At 34.9% G+C, this 18,325-nt stretch overlaps 1 protein-coding gene across 1 annotated transcript; it reads right to left on the bottom strand.

Annotated features, from left to right (window-relative positions):
* Nucleotides 1-333: 333 nt before the first annotated feature.
* LOC148110173 (olfactory receptor 2L8-like) lies at nt 334-1,257 on the bottom strand. Its single transcript, XM_087861909.1, has one exon. It carries the CDS (start codon nt 1,255-1,257, stop codon nt 334-336), a length of 924 nt encoding a protein of 307 aa, XP_087718035.1.
* Nucleotides 1,258-18,325: the final 17,068 nt, after the last annotated feature.

The raw sequence follows: 18,325 nt of genomic DNA, 5'->3' as shown, positions 1-18,325 counted from the left end.
GGAGATAGAGAAAGAGAGAGAGAGATGCAGACTCCCCACTGCGTGCAGAGGCTGATGCAGGGCTCAATCCCAAAACCTTGAGATCATGACCTGAGCCAAAATCAAGATCCCAATGCTTAATTAACTAAGCCATCCAGGCATCCTGACAAGCCTTATAATTACAGATATATTTGCAAGACAGTTTTGTCCAGACAAGAGTGATTGTCCTCCCTTCTGATTTTAGTTCTTGCATTCTAAGCACAAAATAATATTTTAGTTACTGTACACTGATGAATGGACTTATAACCAAATGTTGGGTACATATGCAAAGAGCTTTGTCTATATTTTTACAAATCAGATTCTCTGAATTACTCTTCTCAGGGCCGCCATCACCTCCTTGTTCCTCAGGCTGTAGATGATGGGGTTGAGCATTGGGGTCAGGATGGTGTAGAAGACAGCCAGAACCTTGTCCTCTGTTGGAGATCGGAAGGATCTTGGGCGTAGATAAGTATAAGCAAAAGGTACATAGTATAAAGTCACCACAGTGAGGTGGCTGCTGCAGGTTGAATAGGCCTTCTTCCTCCCCTCTGTTGACTGCATGCGGCAGATCACATGGAGGACCTGGCCATAGGAAGATGCAATGCAAATGAAAGGAAACACAAGGAAGAGGGTGGTGCTCACAAACACAGTGTACTCATAGACCCAGGTGTCCATGCAGGCCAGAGTCAACATGGCGGGGACATCACAGAAGAAATGATTGATGGTCCTGGATCGACAGTAAGGTATATGGAGGGCATATACAGTGTGGGCACAGGAGTTGACTGAGCCCATAATCCAAGATCCTGTTATCATCAGCACGCACACTCTTTTGCTCATACGAATGGGATAGTGAAGAGGAAAGCAAATAGCCACATAACGATCATAGGCCATAGATATCAGGAGCAATGCTTCTGCCCCTCCTAAAGTCAAGAAGAAGAAGCTCTGAACCCCACACCCAATGAGAGAGATAGACCTGTTTCCAAACACAAAATTGGAAACCATCTTGGGGACAATTGTAGAAATGTAGTTTAGGTCAATGAGAGAGAGCTGACTGAGTAAGAAATACATGGGTGTATGGAGATGGGTGTCTAGGAAGATGAGGAGAATCATGGACAGGTTCCCAAACAGAGCCATTAGAAAGATAAGAACGATGACAATGAAGAAGAATAGGCCACTTCTTGTTGGTGGGAACAACCCCAAGAGGATGAAATCAGTTGATGTTTGAGTATAATTTTCCATGGGGCGTTGATAGGATTTTCCTACAAGCAGACAGAAAAGTAAGTCAAGTTTAGAACAAGAAGCTCTTTATAATGTATAATTTTAATCATACTGTGTATTATTTAAGATGTTACAACTCTTAAACGAATAACTGTACTTTTCTATTTTGGAAAAAAAACAAAAACAAAAACCAAAAACAAACAAACAAAAAACTTGTTTTTTGACCCAGAGATTAAAATTTGAAGATGGAAGCATTAGTAACCTAAATCTTTTCTAAGAAATCTTTAAAGTTATTTTAAAAAACCATATATATTTGTAAAGAATTCATTAGGAAAAGTATGCTTTACTACTGTACACAAACACAAGTATTGGGGAAGTCAGATATGTGTTCAAATATTTACATAGAAAATCAATATAAATACATACATTATATGGTTATTTTAAGAACAAATGTTTATGATTCATAAAGGATCACTTTTCTTTCATATCTAAGACTTACTTCTAAACCTGCAGCAGCCTATCAGCTTCTGTTAAGGAGAAACATTTCCTTCTTGAGTCCTCTTTTCGCAGTAACATCTAATCAAACATCTTTGAAGTCAGGTAAAAGTATTGCTTCCATCTGCTCTGAAACCTTGAATGAATCATTATCGTCAAGTACCATTTATAGGAAATCATTCTCCTCTGCCTCATCAACCAGTTTCTGAGTGATACAGTTCAAGTAGACCCTTCAACTAAATATCTAACTTTCCCAAATAATAGCTCACTAAATAAATAGCTTTCACAAATCTGCCTGAGTTCTTCCAAATAGCATTCGTTTCATGTCTCTCTGCTTCTCTAATACTTATATGATGCACACTACTCTATGGTGCTTTGTATTACTCATTTCTTTCTTTTGTTTTCTTGTACTTAAAACTTTCCAATTCTAGATCAGTGTGTGAATTTATCACATATATTTGTCACCTTTGCCTCTTAAATGTCAAAAATCATCATGATAAAAACAATGTATAAGTCAAAATAGAACAGGTATCAAAAGGCAAAATGGGAAATAAAATAGTTCAGGACCCTTTGAAAAATGAATTTAGATAAAGGAATGGTCAGTCACTTAATTGGAGAAAAAGGAAATAAGATCCTAACTCTTCATGGAGGTGGGAGGATGATTTCTCCACTGACATCATATGTGTACAAGCTCTACACAGTATGTAGTATTTTATCTTAAATTTAATTCTAGAGCCAAATGATAGCAGACTTTTAAGGAAGTCTCCCACAAGAAAAAGGAATAGTTATGTATATGTGTACACAAACACAGACATATTCACACACTTACACTCATACACAAATATAAAATGAGCCAAAATGTTTGGGAAAATGCAGTAAGAATTTTTTAATAGGATTCTTATGTTCAAAAAATTATGAAATGCTATTAATTCACAATAGAAATACCACTAGATAAATAAGAGGAAATGAGTATAAAAGAAAGGCTCTTGCAAATATATAGAGAGACATATACATACATCTATGTATATGATAAAAATGATTATGTGAAAGGTTTTATTTATTTAGTTTTTAGACAGACACCTTGCACAAGTTGGGGGAGGGGTTGAGAGAGACAAAGAGAGAAAGAGTAGCAGGCTCCCCACTGGGTAGGGAGTCTGACACAGGGCTCAATTTCAAGACCCGGAGATCATGACCTGAAATGAAACCAAGAGTTGGACACTTAACCAACAGAGCCACACAGCCACCCTGTGGATTAAGTAAAAGTTTTGAAGACATGCTGGAGAAACAAATCTACTAAAGTAAAAAAAAAAAAAAAAAAAAAAAAAAAAAGCAACGAAACATGAAAGATTTCTAGTTTGAAAAGTTTAGAGAACTGGAGAATTAATATGCAGGAACCTATGTATGCCTATTGTCATTCTTAAAAATACACATACTGGGGCGCCTGGGTGGCTCAGTCATTAAGCGTCTGCCTTCGGCTCAGGGCATGATCCTGGCGTTGTGGGATGAGCCCCACATCAGGCTCCTCTGCTATGAGACAGCTTCTTCCTCTCCCACTCCCCCTGCTTGTGTTCCCTCTCTTGCTGGCTGTCTCTGTCAACTAAATAAATAATAAAAAATCTTTTAAAAAAATACACATACCAAAATAATTATGGAATTAAGAAAACATCTTGCATTAAAATATTTTTTTCATTTATTTTTCTGCAAAGAACACAGAAAAATAAATGAGAAATGTTTTATTGCAAGCACAACACACAGAAAAATAAATGAAAAATATTTTATTGCAAGATGTTTTCTTAACAATTCTAAATGTCCCCTTAAAAACATTTGCTTAAAATTCTCAATATTGCCTGTAAACATATGATCATAAGAATGTCTTGAAAGAGATAATAATAAAAATGATGAGAAATAATAACAAGGAGATAATATTCTATATATAGAAATAGTAACTAAAATGCCAAGTTTTATAACAATTTATATATATTTTTTTTTTATCTTAGGAATATATACTAGAAGGTGAACAATGCTGTCAATCTTGCCATTCTAAACACAATATGGGATGGCACTATTTTGAAAGAATGGAAAAAGGGAAAATGATTTTGAGGTAATTGTATATGGAAGGGATGTTTCTCCATCCACAGTGGCTGGAGTGATGAGTCAAGAGGTGGTATATGACATTTAGGACTTAATTATTAAAGATAAATATATTAGTGAAAAATACAGGGGCAAATAGACACAAAAAGTGATAAAATAATATGAAATATTTCCCTTGGAGATCAGAAGGAGGGGGTAATTGGACCACTTTTTTACCCTATGAGGTGTTGAGATCATGTTCTTACCTTACTTGAAGAAAATATTAAAGTGATACAAAACCAATGGCAGTTAAAAATGGGAAACAAACTGAGGGCTTCAGAGGGGAGGGGGGTGGGGGAATGGGCTAGGCTGGTGATGGATAGTAAGGAGGGCATGTATTGCATGGTGCACTGGGTGTTATATGCAAGTAATGAATCATGGAATTTTACATCAAAAACCAGGGGTGTACTGTATGGTGACTAACATAATATAATAAAAAAATTATTATTGAAAAAATGTAACTCATAATATCATTAACAAGTCAACCATCATTCTTCTCAATGGTGAAAACTAAAAGTTTTCCTCTAAAATCAAAAACAAAGCAAGGATGCCACTGTGTAACTCCTAATCAACATCGTTCTGGAAATATAACCAGAGCCATTAGGCAAAAAACAACAAAGCAAAAATCCAAATTGGAAATAAAGAAGTAAAACTATCTTTGTTCACAAACAACATTAGCTTATATGTAGAAAATTTTAAAGAGTCCACAAAATATTATTGGAACTAATAAATTTAGCAAAGTTTCAGGACACAAAATCATTTGTAATTCTATACACTAATAAAGCACATTTGTAAGAATATTTTTTAAAAATTGTAAATTACATTTCCAATGCCATCCAAAACCATAAAAACTGAGGAATAAACTTAAGAAGGGGGAGAAACTTGTGCACTGAAAATCTACAAAACATTGCTCAAAGAAATAGAAGAGACAAATAAGTGCATAGAAACACCCTGCATTCACGGATTGGTAAATTTAATATTGTTAAAATGTCAATGATACCACAAGCAAACTATAGATTCAATGAAATGCCTATCATAATCCCAATGAAGTGTTTGAAGAAAAATTCCTAGAGTTAATGTATAATCTCAAGGTACCCTGAAGAGCCAAAATAATCTTATGAAACAATTGGAGAATTCACTTTTTCTGACAAAAAACTTACTTAAAAAAAAAAGCCATGATAACTTAAAAATGTTGTATTGGCATAAACACAGGCATAAACTAATAAAATAGATATATCCGAATATCAAATATATCAGAATAAACAATTCACATATGATTTTCTCAACAGTCTCCAAACCATTGAGAGGGGTTGTCTTTTCAAAAAAAAATTGTTCAGGAAAAAAAAAAAAGCATGTGAAAACTCCATTAAAACAAAATAATATTATTTTAGTGTTAACAGTTTACTTACTTGAACATATTCTATTTTCTCAGACACACTGGCTTTGTTATATTTTCACTTGACCCCACCACAGCCACACCCATTTCCTGATAAAAATCGTCTCTCAAAACCTCTAAATAAAATTCAGTTCATGTTCTGTTCCCAATGCAAAGTGTCCTTGCCTAGGAGATTTTGCCTGCAAAGGCATACCCGTATTATCTCTTCTGTAATTTATATTGTAGATGTCCATATTCTACTTAATGAGTAAAATCATCCAAATACTACCCGAGTTCAAAATGAATTACGTATTACCATTCCTTGAAGTCAATGTGCATCAATGAGTTTGCACACCTTTTTTTCCTATGTTTATATTTAGAGTTGAAAATTAAATACTGAAAAAGCCTCATTCTACTGATTCATAAATTTATAGAACATATGTTTTTAAACTATTTCTCATTATTAAAAAGATAAAAAGCAAAATCACAGAGTTATGTAGTGAGTTTTTGAAGTCTGTGAAGTGACCTAGTGATAGAGTTGGGAAATGTCCTCTCAACCCACATAATCCAGAGTTTTCCACTGAAGCATGGATTTTTATGCCCTACATGCTCTACACTTTTGATCAAAACTATTCTCAAGGAAAAATCATTCATAATCACACAACAAGGCTGATCATTTACACAAGTGCAGAAAGGATATGGATACCTAAGATGACTCCTGAATTTGGCTTTCCTGGGAGAGATGGAAGAAATAACAGATTAGACTTCTAAGAGCCGGTAAGGCACAAAACACTTTCCACCAGTTTTCACAGAAATCTGAATTAATTTATGTTCTCAAACCCCAGTAAGTTTTTAAAATTCTGGATCTTCCCCAGTGGCTTTCTTTATTGACATGGAGGCCTGAGAAACTAGTAAACCAGGTTACCAGGTCAGTTTTCCCAAGAAGGCTTTGAATGCATTACCTACAGAAAGTGAATCTTAGTTCCTAAAAATTGGCTGATCATACATCAATGTGCATGTCTACAATAAGAATTATTTTTTTAAAAAAGGGTTATTGTGCATTACCATCAGTTATGTAAAGTTTATAGCATTTTAAATGGTTTTTAAGAATCAAAATCACATGATTCAGAAGAGGGTCCTATGGATTATAGATAAGGGTAAATATCCACAATCTCCTTTCCTGGATTTCTACATGAGATTTCACATCCATTTAAGTGTTTCCACACAGATTCTACGAAAAGGACAAAGAGTATATAGTTTGCATTACTTTAGTGAATTGGGAATTCTAATAATAGTATTTGATATTCAAGAAATGGGTATTTTCATTTTTGAAAAGAACTATACAATTTTATAGATAAAAAGATCTGGAACACACAGTGAATATTTGTGTAGATGAATGTTTGCATGATTCCAATTCATATAATTCCATAAATTTCCACATTGTTGGATCAGTATTAATAGATAAGTAGGTAATTCTGTAGGCAGGTATTTTCGAAGGTAGACAATAATTACAAGAACTGTCTTTCAAATTCTGTTTTGCAGTGAGAATGGATTTATTTTTATTCATTCTACCTGTGCACTGGAGAAAGTTTAGGTTTAAAGCTAGACGTAGGGGTGCCCGGGTGGCTCAGATGACTGAGTGTCTGCCTTTGGTTCACTCATGATCTCCAGATCCTCCCACATTAGGCTCCCAGCTCAGCAAGGAGTCTGCTTCTCCCTCTCCCTCTGCCTCCCCCCCTGCTTGTGCTCTGTCTCTCTCTCGGAAATGAATAAATGAAATATTTTTAAAAAAACAAAATAAAATAAAGCTAGATGTAATTCTACCTCACCTACTTACAAGAAATAGATTGGATTAAAGAAATTAATTATTAGAGCCTCTATATTGTATGTATAAAGAAACATGGGATATTACAAGTTATCTATGAGATAGGACATAATGAAAATATACTGAATATTTGGCTATAAATTATCACTGAAGAGTGGCTGTAATTGTCAGCAACTTATATTTATCATTGTCATCACAATGATTTATTTTCACTTCACTTTTCATCCACTACACTTGTATAATATTTTAAAATTGTTTCTATATGTTCTTCACTAAAACTCTGAGAGGTACTTAGTTAAAATATTTTTGGTTGTTCACTGGAAATGTATTCATGTGTATGAAAGTAAAAAAAAAATAAATAAATGTAACAGTTACAAGCATAAACACATCAATTTCACTTAGTTTGTGTTTAAAACGACCAAATAGATTACCAAAACTGAACATAGAGTTACCTGGATTATTTCCAGAATTTACACACACACACACATACACATACACACACACACACACGCACACACACACACATCTTTAAACTTTCTTTTTTCCCCTTATCCCTTCACTACACACAGGATCCCCTTGCTCTCTGAAAGCAGAGCACTCCTCTAAAATCTTCCATAAACTGAAAGTGCATGAAGTGAAGAAACAGTTACCATTATTTTTTATGAAAAAATTTTCATCATTACCAGACTCAAAAATAACCACTCCTAGGCTTTTCTGATACTGTAGACCACATCCTGCTGACGGACATACAAAATAAATCACATAAACAGGGGCTCACACACACAGTCCAAAGCTATGCAGAATGGGTGCTGAGATTTTTAAAGTAGTTCCTGGGGAAGGGCTTGGCGCTCCACCCCCACTGCTCTGTGCGCCTGCGGCCTCCCTGATGGCTTGCTGCCAAGCACACACTGAACGCCAGTATCACCTTTTACATTTTTTTAATAGTGGAAATCTTTTCAGATTTCTTTGGGTTAGCATGAACTGTACTGAAACAGGACTTTTGTGAAAGCAAATTGGTGTAATAGAAACTTAAAAAATGAGGGATACTTGTATTCTGATGTGTGTTTTTATATAAAATCTAGACACGTGATTTCTAGGGTTTAATTAGATTGAATCTATGTGGGGTAAAAAGCAAGTAGGAAGCATCATTAAGATTGCCTTGGGCGTCATGTAAGCACTCTTCCTTTGTGGAAAAAGAAGAAACAATTAAGAAAGACAATTGTCCCCCACAAACTTGTTGATGATTTGGGCCCTTAAGTGTTAGTTTTGTTTTGTTTTGTTAATTTTCACCTGAGCACATCCAAAACATACTCCATTAGGATCCTCATCTCATTTGCCATCCAGACAGCACGTTTGTAAATCAGCTTGAAAACCATGTTTTGTTGTTTATTTTACATTGTACAATTTCTGCTGAACAGTATTGTACAAAGTGTAACCACTCACTCAACTTCAAACTCCATTTCAAATCATCTAATACTTACATAGATTAAATCATTTATTTCCTAAACTGATCACCTTAAATTCTGAATAATTTCAATCCAACTGTAATAAATATGACCGAAGGAATTAATGCAATGTAATCAGGACTTATGGGACCACATCATGTACTTGCATAAAAACATCTTCACTTCTGAAGAATATAATTCATGTTACCAAAGCTGTTTTTTTTAATATTGTAATTTTAAAATTCTAGTATAGTTTACATATAGTGTCAGATTAGTCTCATGTGTACATCGCCCAGTGCTCAGACGACAAGTGCACTCTCTAGGCTCAATTAGCCATGTTGTTTTACAGCATTCTTGTCTAGCCTGTTTCCCTGATGAGGGAACAGAAGGCAAGCTGAGAACAAAGCAGAAGCTGACACCCTGCAAACCACCCCCCCAATGTATGTGACATTCCTTGGCACTCCTGGCTGCCCTAAAATAAGGAAAGGAAAAAACAAATGATTAACTGACAGAGATCACAATCCTGGGAGGCCTGGGTCTCCCTCAGTTTACACGTCCTAGTGATTTACAAGGAAGAAGCTTTCTTATCAATAGCCTAACTTCCAGAGACTCATAATTCAGTTTCCTGAAGCCCTAACATTACTATCCCCTCCATAAAATTGAGGGAAGTTAAGGCAGAAGGAAATGTAAATAAAATCTGCAGCCCATTGATAAGGACACGTGATAGGAAGAAAGTAGCATTTCCAGGGAAGCTCCCAACTATCTTACTATTAACACCTTCTAAAGGGGTCAATGACCTTAACTTGACAATAGCAAGGCCTCCAGTGTCCTGTGAGTCTTCTTTGACATATGAAAGCGCTTTCTCAGCCTCCCCTTTTCCTCACCTCCCCCAACCCCATGGTATATAATCAGCCACCCATCACAACCTGGGGCAGCAGCTCTTTCTGCCCACGGGTCCTGTCCCCGTGCTTTAATAAACCACCAATTTTGCACCAAAGATGCCTCAAGAATTTTTTCTTGGTTGTCGGCTCCGGACTCCACCCCGTTGAACCTCACCTATATTCTACGACCTCATCATCCCCATTTCCAGAAGATGCATCATTGGCTGTGCATAAAATGAACCCTCCATTCTTTAATGAATATTGTTTGTCCTTCAACATTTTTTCTGTAAATGTCTTCGTTCAAGTATCAACAAAAAAAATTATTCTCATATTTGAAGTACCATTTTAATTTATATAATATTTCTTATGTATTTTATCATAGAGTATCAAAATCATTATGAATTCTATTTCAGAATATGATATCGTTAGGTATAGGCACATGTAATACTCATCATAAATCCAGAACAGTAGTTCATATATATATGTACATCAACAGTAGCCTTTATTATCAATTTACAGTGTTTCAAAATCATTTCACGGTTATTCCCAATCAGATTAATTCTCAGAATTGTATAACTCATTTTAAGTTTTAAAAAATTTAATATCTTTAAAAATATTTAAATATCTTTAAAAAATGAACAAGTGTTCAAGCAGCCAATTCATTTCTTTAATTTTTAATGATACACACTCTAACAGAAATTATTTACCTGTTGTTTAAGCCTACTTCGCTCAAATAAAAAAATAAAATAAAAAATAAAAAAATAAGACTTTTCTGGTTAAACAGATGCCTAAATGTATCTATTGTTTATCATACACAATAGTCTTAAATACTAAATAAAGTTCTCTTAAGTGCTTGCTGAGGAGCTTCACTTCATGTATGATTATTAAAAATAAGAAAACAAGATTACTGGAGTACCTTGTATTATCTCTGCACTTTCACAAACACACTGGCTTGGGTAGCTGACAGCGGTCCAATCATCATCATATCAACAAAGTCATTTTATGTGTAAATGTCTTCAAACAATTTCCAAACAAGTGCACATACTAATCTTTCACCTCTACACGTGACATTTTAGATACCTCCAAGAAATGCAGCAGCAACACTGATTCTGTGTCTTCTTTACCTGGAGATTTCATCTATTCCTTTTGTTTTGCTTTGTTTTGCTTTGTTTGTTTGTTTTTTTCTTTTGTATTCACTTGAAAATGTCCATTGAGACTTGGACAATACAGGTTGTTACTAAAACCCCAAGATAGACGTAAGACAGGTTGAGGAAGGAGTTCAACTAATTTCTTTGGATATTTAACAGGTGTGTTAAGGGTCAATTCAATGGTTAAAGAAGCAAATATATTTATTCAGTTTGTTCCAATATCAATGTGTCTCTAAAGTTTTATGGGTCATGTATTTATATATTTTTTTGCCCAGTAAATTCACAGTAATTATGTGTCTGCATATATTAATTTATTTCCCAATTTTTATTATATTGGTCAAAAAATTTAATAATTCAATGTAATGTGTTAGTTTAATGAAAACATATAAGAAATCTTTAAAGCATCACAAATATGAGAGTTATCTTTAATTTATCTTATGAATGACATATTTTCAATTTTTTCCATTTTGTTGCCAAAAACACATTAAAGTATAAAATAATTTTTACTCAATTAACTAAATAATTAAAACAATTTTGTCACTCCTTTTGAAGCAATAATATTTTTAAAATGTTTAACAATAAGGAGGGTACATATCGCATGGTGCACTGGGTGTTATACGCAACTAATGAATTATCGAACTTTACATTAGAAACCAGGGATGTATTGTATGGTGACTAACATAATATAATAAAAAAAACATTAAAATAAAAAAAAGAAAATACCTTAAATATTCTTATCTTTTTCTTGGCTTTCAGTAACTGAATTAACTACACTTTTTACTTGGGAAAAGGTAAAAATGGTCCAGTTTTATTTTATTTACTTATTTTTATTTTTTATTTAAATTCATTTAGACAACATATCATTAGTTTCAGAATTAGTGTTCAATAATTAATCAGTTGCATTCGACACCCAGTACTCGTCATATCACATGCCTTACTTAATGCACATCACCCTGTTACCATATCCTGCAACCCACCTCGCTTCCAGCAACCCTCAGTTTGTTTATGATAGGTAAAAGTCTTGCATAGTCTGTCTCCCTCTCTGATTTCTCCCCAATTTTCCCTCCCTTCCCTTATGATCCTCTGTGTTGTTCTTACATTCCACATATGAGCAAAACAATACGATAATTGTCTTTCTCCAATTGACATATTTCACTTAGCATAATACCCAACCGTTCCATTAATGTTGATGTAAATTGTAAGTATTCGTCTTTTCTGATGGCTGAGTAATAGTCTATTGTCCATTTATCTGTCAAAGGACATCTCAGCTCCTTCCACAGTTTTGCTATTGTGGACATTGTTGCTATTAACATTGGGGTGCAGGTGCCCCTTTTTTCACTACATCTGTATATTTGGGGTAAATACCCAGTAGTGCAATTGCTGTGTTGGTAAGCGGCTTCCCCTTTCTCCACATCCATGCCAACATTTGTTGTTTCTTGACGTTAATTTTAGCCATTCTAACTGGTGTAAGGTGGTATCTCGTTGTGGTTTTGATTTGGATTATTCTGATGCTGAGTGATGTGGAGCATTTTCTCATGTGTCTGTTAGCCATCCGTATGTCTTCTTTGGAAAAATCTCCTTTCATGTCTTCTGCCCATTTCTTGACTGGGTTTTTTTCTTTGTTGGGTGTTGAGTTTGATAACTTCCTTATAGTTCCCAGATACAAGTCCTTTAACTGATAAGTCATTTGCAAATATCATCTGCCATTCTGTAGGTTGCCTTTTAGCTCTGTTGAAAGTTTCTTTTGCTGTGCAGAAGTTTTTAATATCGATGAAGTCCCAATAGTTCCTTTTAGTTTTTGTTTCCCTTGCCTTTAGGGATGTGTCTAGTAAAAAGTTGCTGCAATTGAGGTTGAAGAGTTGCTGCCTGTGTTCTCCTTTAAGATTCTGATGGATTCTTGTCTCACATTTAGGTTGTTCATAGATTTTGAATATATTTTTATGTGTGATGTAAGAAATTGTTGCAGTAACATTCTTCTGTATGTGGCTATCCAATTTTCCCAGCACCATTTATTGAAGAGAGTGTTCTTTTACTGCTGTATATTCTCTCTTATTTTGACAAAGATTAGCTGACCATAGAGTTGAGGGTCCATTACCGGGTTCTCTATTCTGTGCCATTGATCTATGTGTCTGTTTTAATACCAGTACCATGCTGTCTTGATGATCACAGCTTTATAATGTAGTATGAAGTCAGGCATTGTAATGCCCCCAGCCTTGTTTTTTTCTTTTTCAACATTCCCCTGGGGATTTAGGGTCTTTTCTGTTTCCATTAAAATTTTAGTATTATTTGCTCCAGCTCTGTCAAAAATGTCAGTGGTATTTTGATGGTGATTGCATTGAATGTGTAGATTGCTCTGGGCAGCATAAACATTTTTACAATGTTTACTCTTCCAATCCATGAGCATGGAATGTTTTCCATCTCTTTGTGTCTTACTCAATTTCTTTCATAAGTGTTCTGTGGATTTTAGAGTACAATTCTTTACCTTTTCGGTTAATTTTTTCCCTAGGTATCTTATGATTTTGGTTCAATTGTAAATGGGATTGATTCCTTAATTTCTATTTCTTTGGTCTCATTGCTAGTGCATAGAAATGCAACTGATTTCTGTGCATTGATTTTGTAACCTGCTACATTGCTGAAGAGTTCTAGCAATCTAGGGGTGGAGTCTTTTGAGTTTTCCACATAAAGTATCATGTCATCTATGAAGAGTGAGCATTTGACTTCTTCTTTGCCAATTTGAATGCCCTTTCTTTTGTTTGTTGTGATTTATGAGTCTAGGACATCTAGTGCTATGGTGAACAACAGTGGTGAGAGTGGGTATCCCTGTTGTCTTCCTGACCTTAGGGGAAAAGCTCTCAGTTTTTTCCCAATGGAGAGAGATAGTCACTGTGGGCTTTTCTTAGATGTTTTTTAAGATATTAAGGAATGTTCCCTTTATCCCTATACTCTGAAGAGTTTTAATCAGGAATGGATGTTATATTTTGTCAAATGCTTTCTCTTCATCAATTGAGAGGATCATGTGGTTCTTTCTTTTATTAATGTGATGTATCATGTTGTTTGATTTGTGAATGTTGACCCACTCTTGCATCCCAGGAATAAATCCCACCTGATCATGGTGAATAATTCTTTTATAGTACTGTTGGATCCTATTGGCCAGTATCTTCGTAAGTATTCTGACATCCATGTTCATCAGGGATATTGGTCTGTAATTCTCCTTTTTGATGGGGTCTTTGGCTTAGGGATCAAGGTAATGCTGGCCTCATAGAACGAGTTTGGAAGTTTTCCTTCTGTTTCTATTTTTTGAAACAGGCTCAATAGAATAGTTATTATTTCTTCTTTAAATGTTTGGTAGAATTCCCTTGGGAAACCATCCAGCCCTGGACTCTTATTTTTTCGGTGATTTTGATTACTGTTTCAATTTCCTTGCTGTTTATGAGTCTGTTCAGATTACCTATTTCTTCCTGTTTCAGTTATGATAGTTTATAAATTTCCAGGAATACATCCATTTCTTCCAGGTTGCTTAATTTGTTGGCATTTGGTTGCTGATAATAAGTTGTAATAATTGTCTCTATTTCCTTGGTATTAGTCATACTCTCTCCCCTTTCATTCATGATTTTATTAATTTGAGTCCTTTCTCTTATTTTGGATAAGTCTGGCTCAGAGGTTATCAATCTTATTAATTTTTTCAAAGAACTGGCTTCTAATTTCTTTGATCTGTTCTACTGTTCTGGTTTCTATTTCATTGTTTTCTGATCTAATTTTCATTATTTCTCTTTACTGGATTGGTTTAGGCTTTATTTGGTGTTCTTTTTCCAGCTCCTTTAGGTGAAAGTTAGCTTTTATATTTGATATTTGTCTAGTGTTTTTTTTGATTGTTTGTTTTGTTTTTGTTTTTGTTTTGTTTTGTATTTTTTGAGAGGCTCATATTGCAGTGTACTTCCCTCTAGTGGCCACCTTTGCTGTATCCCAATGGTTTTGAACAGTTCTGTTTTCTTTTTCATTTGTTTTGATGAATTTCTTTAATTCTTCTTTAATTTCCTGATTGACCCATTCATCGTTTAGTAGCATGCTCTTTAACCTCCAGTTGTTTGAGTTCCTTCCAAATTACCTCTTGCAATCAAGTTCAAATTTCAAAGAATTGTGGTCTTAAATTATGCAGGAAATAATGGCAATCTTTTTGTATCAGTTGGGACCTGATTTGTGACCCAACATGTGATCTATTGTGGAGAAAGTTCCTTGTGCACTCGAAAAGAATGAGTATTCTGTTACTTTAGGATGGAATGCTCTGTATATATCTGTGAAATCCACCTGTCCTGTGAGTCAAAGCCCTTGTTTCCTTATTGATCTTCATTTAGATCGTCTATCCATTGATGTGAGTGGGGTGTTGAAGTCCCATGCTATTAGTGTATTATAATCAATGTGTTTCTTTACTTTGATTATTAATTGCTTGATATACTTGGCTACTCCCATATTTGGAGCAAAAATATTTATAATTGTTTGTCCTTCTTATTGTTTAGATACTTTAAATATGATGTAGTGTCCCTCTTCATCTCTTACTACAGTCTTTGTTTTAAAATCAAATTTGTCTCATATGAGGATTGCTATTCCAGCTTTCTTTTGAGGTGCATTAGCATGGAAATGGTTCTCCATCCCCTCACTTTCAGTCTGGAGGTGACTTTAGGTCTAAAATGAGTCTCTTTTAGACAGCATATGGCTGTATCTTGCTTTTATATCCAATCTGATATCTTTTGTCTTTTAATTGGGGCATTTAGCTCACTTACATTCAAAATAACTATGGAAAGATATGAATTTAGTGCCATCGCATTGGCTGTAGAGTCCCTGTTTCTGTAGATTATTTCTTTCTGGTCTATGGTACTATTGGACTCTCTTCACTTACAATGTTTCCCTTAATATTTCTTGCAGGGCTGACTTGGTGGTAACATACTCTCTCATTTTCTGTCTGTCCTGAAAGTTCTTTATCTCTCCTTCCATTCTGAATGACAGCCTTGCTGGATAAAGTATTCTTGGCTGCATGTTCTTCTCATTTAGTACCCTGAATATGTCTTGCTAGCCCTTTCTGGCTTGCCAGGTTTCTGTGGACAGGTCTGATGTTATTTTGATGTTCCTCCTTCCAAATATAAGGAACCTCCTCTGCATGAGTATTCTCAAGATAGTTTATTTAGCTGTAAGATTTGCAAGCATGACTATTATATATCGGGGTGTTCATCTATTTTTATTGATTTTGGAGGGGTCTTTTTACCTTGTGGACACAAATGCTTCTTTTCTTCCCCAGATTAGGGAAGTTTTCAGCTATGCTTGGATAAATATACCTTCTAGCCCTCTCTTTCTCTCCACCCCCTTGGGGATCTCAATAATTCTACGTTGGATGTTTCATGGCATCATTAATTTCTCCAAGCCTTTTTTCATTGGCTACTAGCTGCCTATCTCTGTTTCCTCAACTTCCTTCCTTTCCATCATCTTATCTTATAGATCACTTATTCTCTCTTTTGCTTCAATGACCCTAGCTGTTAGAGTATCCAGTTTAGACTGCATCTCATTCATAGCATTTCTAAGTTCAGCCTGATTAGATCTCATTTCTGCCCTTAGAGACTATTTGTCACTTACACTTTCTCAAGCCTAGCTATTAACTTTTTGATTGCTATCCTGAATTCTATCTCTGACATCTTACTTATATCCACATCAATTAGCTCTGCCTCTGGTTATTTTTTTGTGTGAGTTCCTCTTTCTTGTCATTCTGTCCACAGAATGATGGTTTGGAGAATGATCAGAGTCCAAAATATCAAGCAGGTCCCAAGAAGATGTCCCTTATCAAAATCCAGTGTGGTCAGAAGCCACCAAAAAAGCAAAACCAAAATGAAACACAAGAATAAAATTGAAAAACAAAATAAATAAATAAATAAAAGGAGGAAGAGAGGAACTATAATCTCACATTGTGGACAAAGCAGAGTGTTCCCCTTGTTCCTGGGTGAATTTAGTCTGTGTTTTATAAGATACTACATCCCAAAATTACAAGGAAATTGATATAAATATATATATTTGATATATATTAATATATTAAATTAAATATATATTGAATTTAATATATATTAAATTAAATATATATTGATATTTATATAGGAAATTTATATAAGGAAATTGATATAAATATATATTTAATATATAAATATATTAAATTAAATATATATTGAATTTAATATATATTAAATTTATATTTATTTATAAATAATTATAAATAATAAATTATTTATTTATTTATTTATTTTAACTATATATTGAATTTTTTTTATTTTTTTTCACATTTATTTATTTATTTATTTATTTATTTTTAAATGATTTTTTATTATATTATGTTAGTCACCATACAGTGCATCCCCGGTTTCCGATGTAAGGCTCAATGATTCATTAGTTTTGTAAAACACCCAGTGCACCATGCAATACGTGCCCTCTTTACTACCCATCACCGGTCTATCCCATTCCCCCACCCCCCTCCCCTCTGAAGTCCTCAGTTTGTTTCTCATAGTCCATAGTCTCTCATGTTTCATTCCCCCTTCTGATTACCCCCCCTTTCTTTATCCCTTTCTTCCCCTACTGATCATCCTAGTTCTTATGTTCCATAGATGAGAGAAATCATATGATAGTTGTCTTTCTCTGCTTGACTTATTTCACTTAGCATTATCTCCTCCAGTGCTGTCCATGTTGTAGCAAATGTTGAGAACTCGTTCTTTCTGATAGCTGAGTAATATTCCATCGTATATATGGACCACAACTTCTTAATCCAGTCATCTGTTGAAGGGCATCTCGGCTCCTTCCACGATTTAGCTATTGTGGACATTGCTGCTATGAACATTGGGGCGCATATGGCCCTTCTCCTCACTACGTCTGTATCTTTGGGGTAAATACCCAGTAGTGCAATGGCTGGATCATAGGGTAGCTCAATTTTTAACTTTTTAAGGGACCTCCACACTGTTTTCCAGAGTGGCTGTATCAACTTGCATTCCCACCAACAATGTAGGAGGGATCCCCTTTCTCCACATCCTCTCCAACAATTGTTGTTTCTTGCCTTGTCTATTTTTGCCATTCTAACTGGCGTAAGGTGGTATCTCAGTGTGGTTTTGATTTGAATTTCCTTGATGGCTAATGATTTTGAACATTTTTTCATGTGTCTGTTAGCCATTTGTATGTCTTCATTGGAAAAGTGTCTGTTCATACCTTCTGCCCATTTTTTGATTTGTTTATTTGTTTCTCGTGTATTGAGTCTGAGAAGTTCTTTGTAGATCTTGGATACCAGTCCTTTATCTGTAGTGTCATTTGCAAATATATTCTCCCATTCCGTGGGCTGCCTCTTAGTTTTTCTGACTGTTTCCTTGGCTGTGCAGAAACTTTTAATCTTGATGAAGTCCCATAAATTCATTTTATCTTTTGTTTCTCTTGCCTTTGGGGATGTGTCATGAAAAAGGTTGCTTTGGCCGATGTCGTAGAGGTTGTTGCCTATGTTCTCCTCTAGAATTTTGATGGATTCCTGTCTCACATCGAGGTCTTTCATCCATTTGGAGTTTATTTTTGTGTATGGTGTGATATAGTGGTCAAGTTTCATTCTCTTGCATGTAGCTGTCCAATTTTCCCAGCACCATTTATTGAAGAGACTGTCTTTTTCCCACCGGATGTTTTTTCCTGCTTTATCAAATATTAGTTGCCCAAAGAGCTGAGGGTCCATTTCTGGGCTCTCTATTCTGTTCCATTGGTCTATGTGTCTGTTTTTGTGCCAGTACCAT

This window comes from Ursus americanus, chromosome 5, assembly GCF_024610735.1.
Source record: "Ursus americanus isolate L20-20 chromosome 5, mUrsAme1.1.p, whole genome shotgun sequence".
Lineage (NCBI taxonomy): Eukaryota > Metazoa > Chordata > Mammalia > Carnivora > Ursidae > Ursus > Ursus americanus.
Note: the sequence above shows the minus strand (reverse complement) of the source record. Positions and strands in the feature narration are given on the sequence as shown.

Excerpts from the sequence above, each read along its gene's own strand:
- LOC148110173 (XM_087861909.1), bottom strand. The coding sequence starts at position 1,257 with ATGGAAAATTATACTCAAACATCAACTGATTTCATCCTCTTGGGGTTG.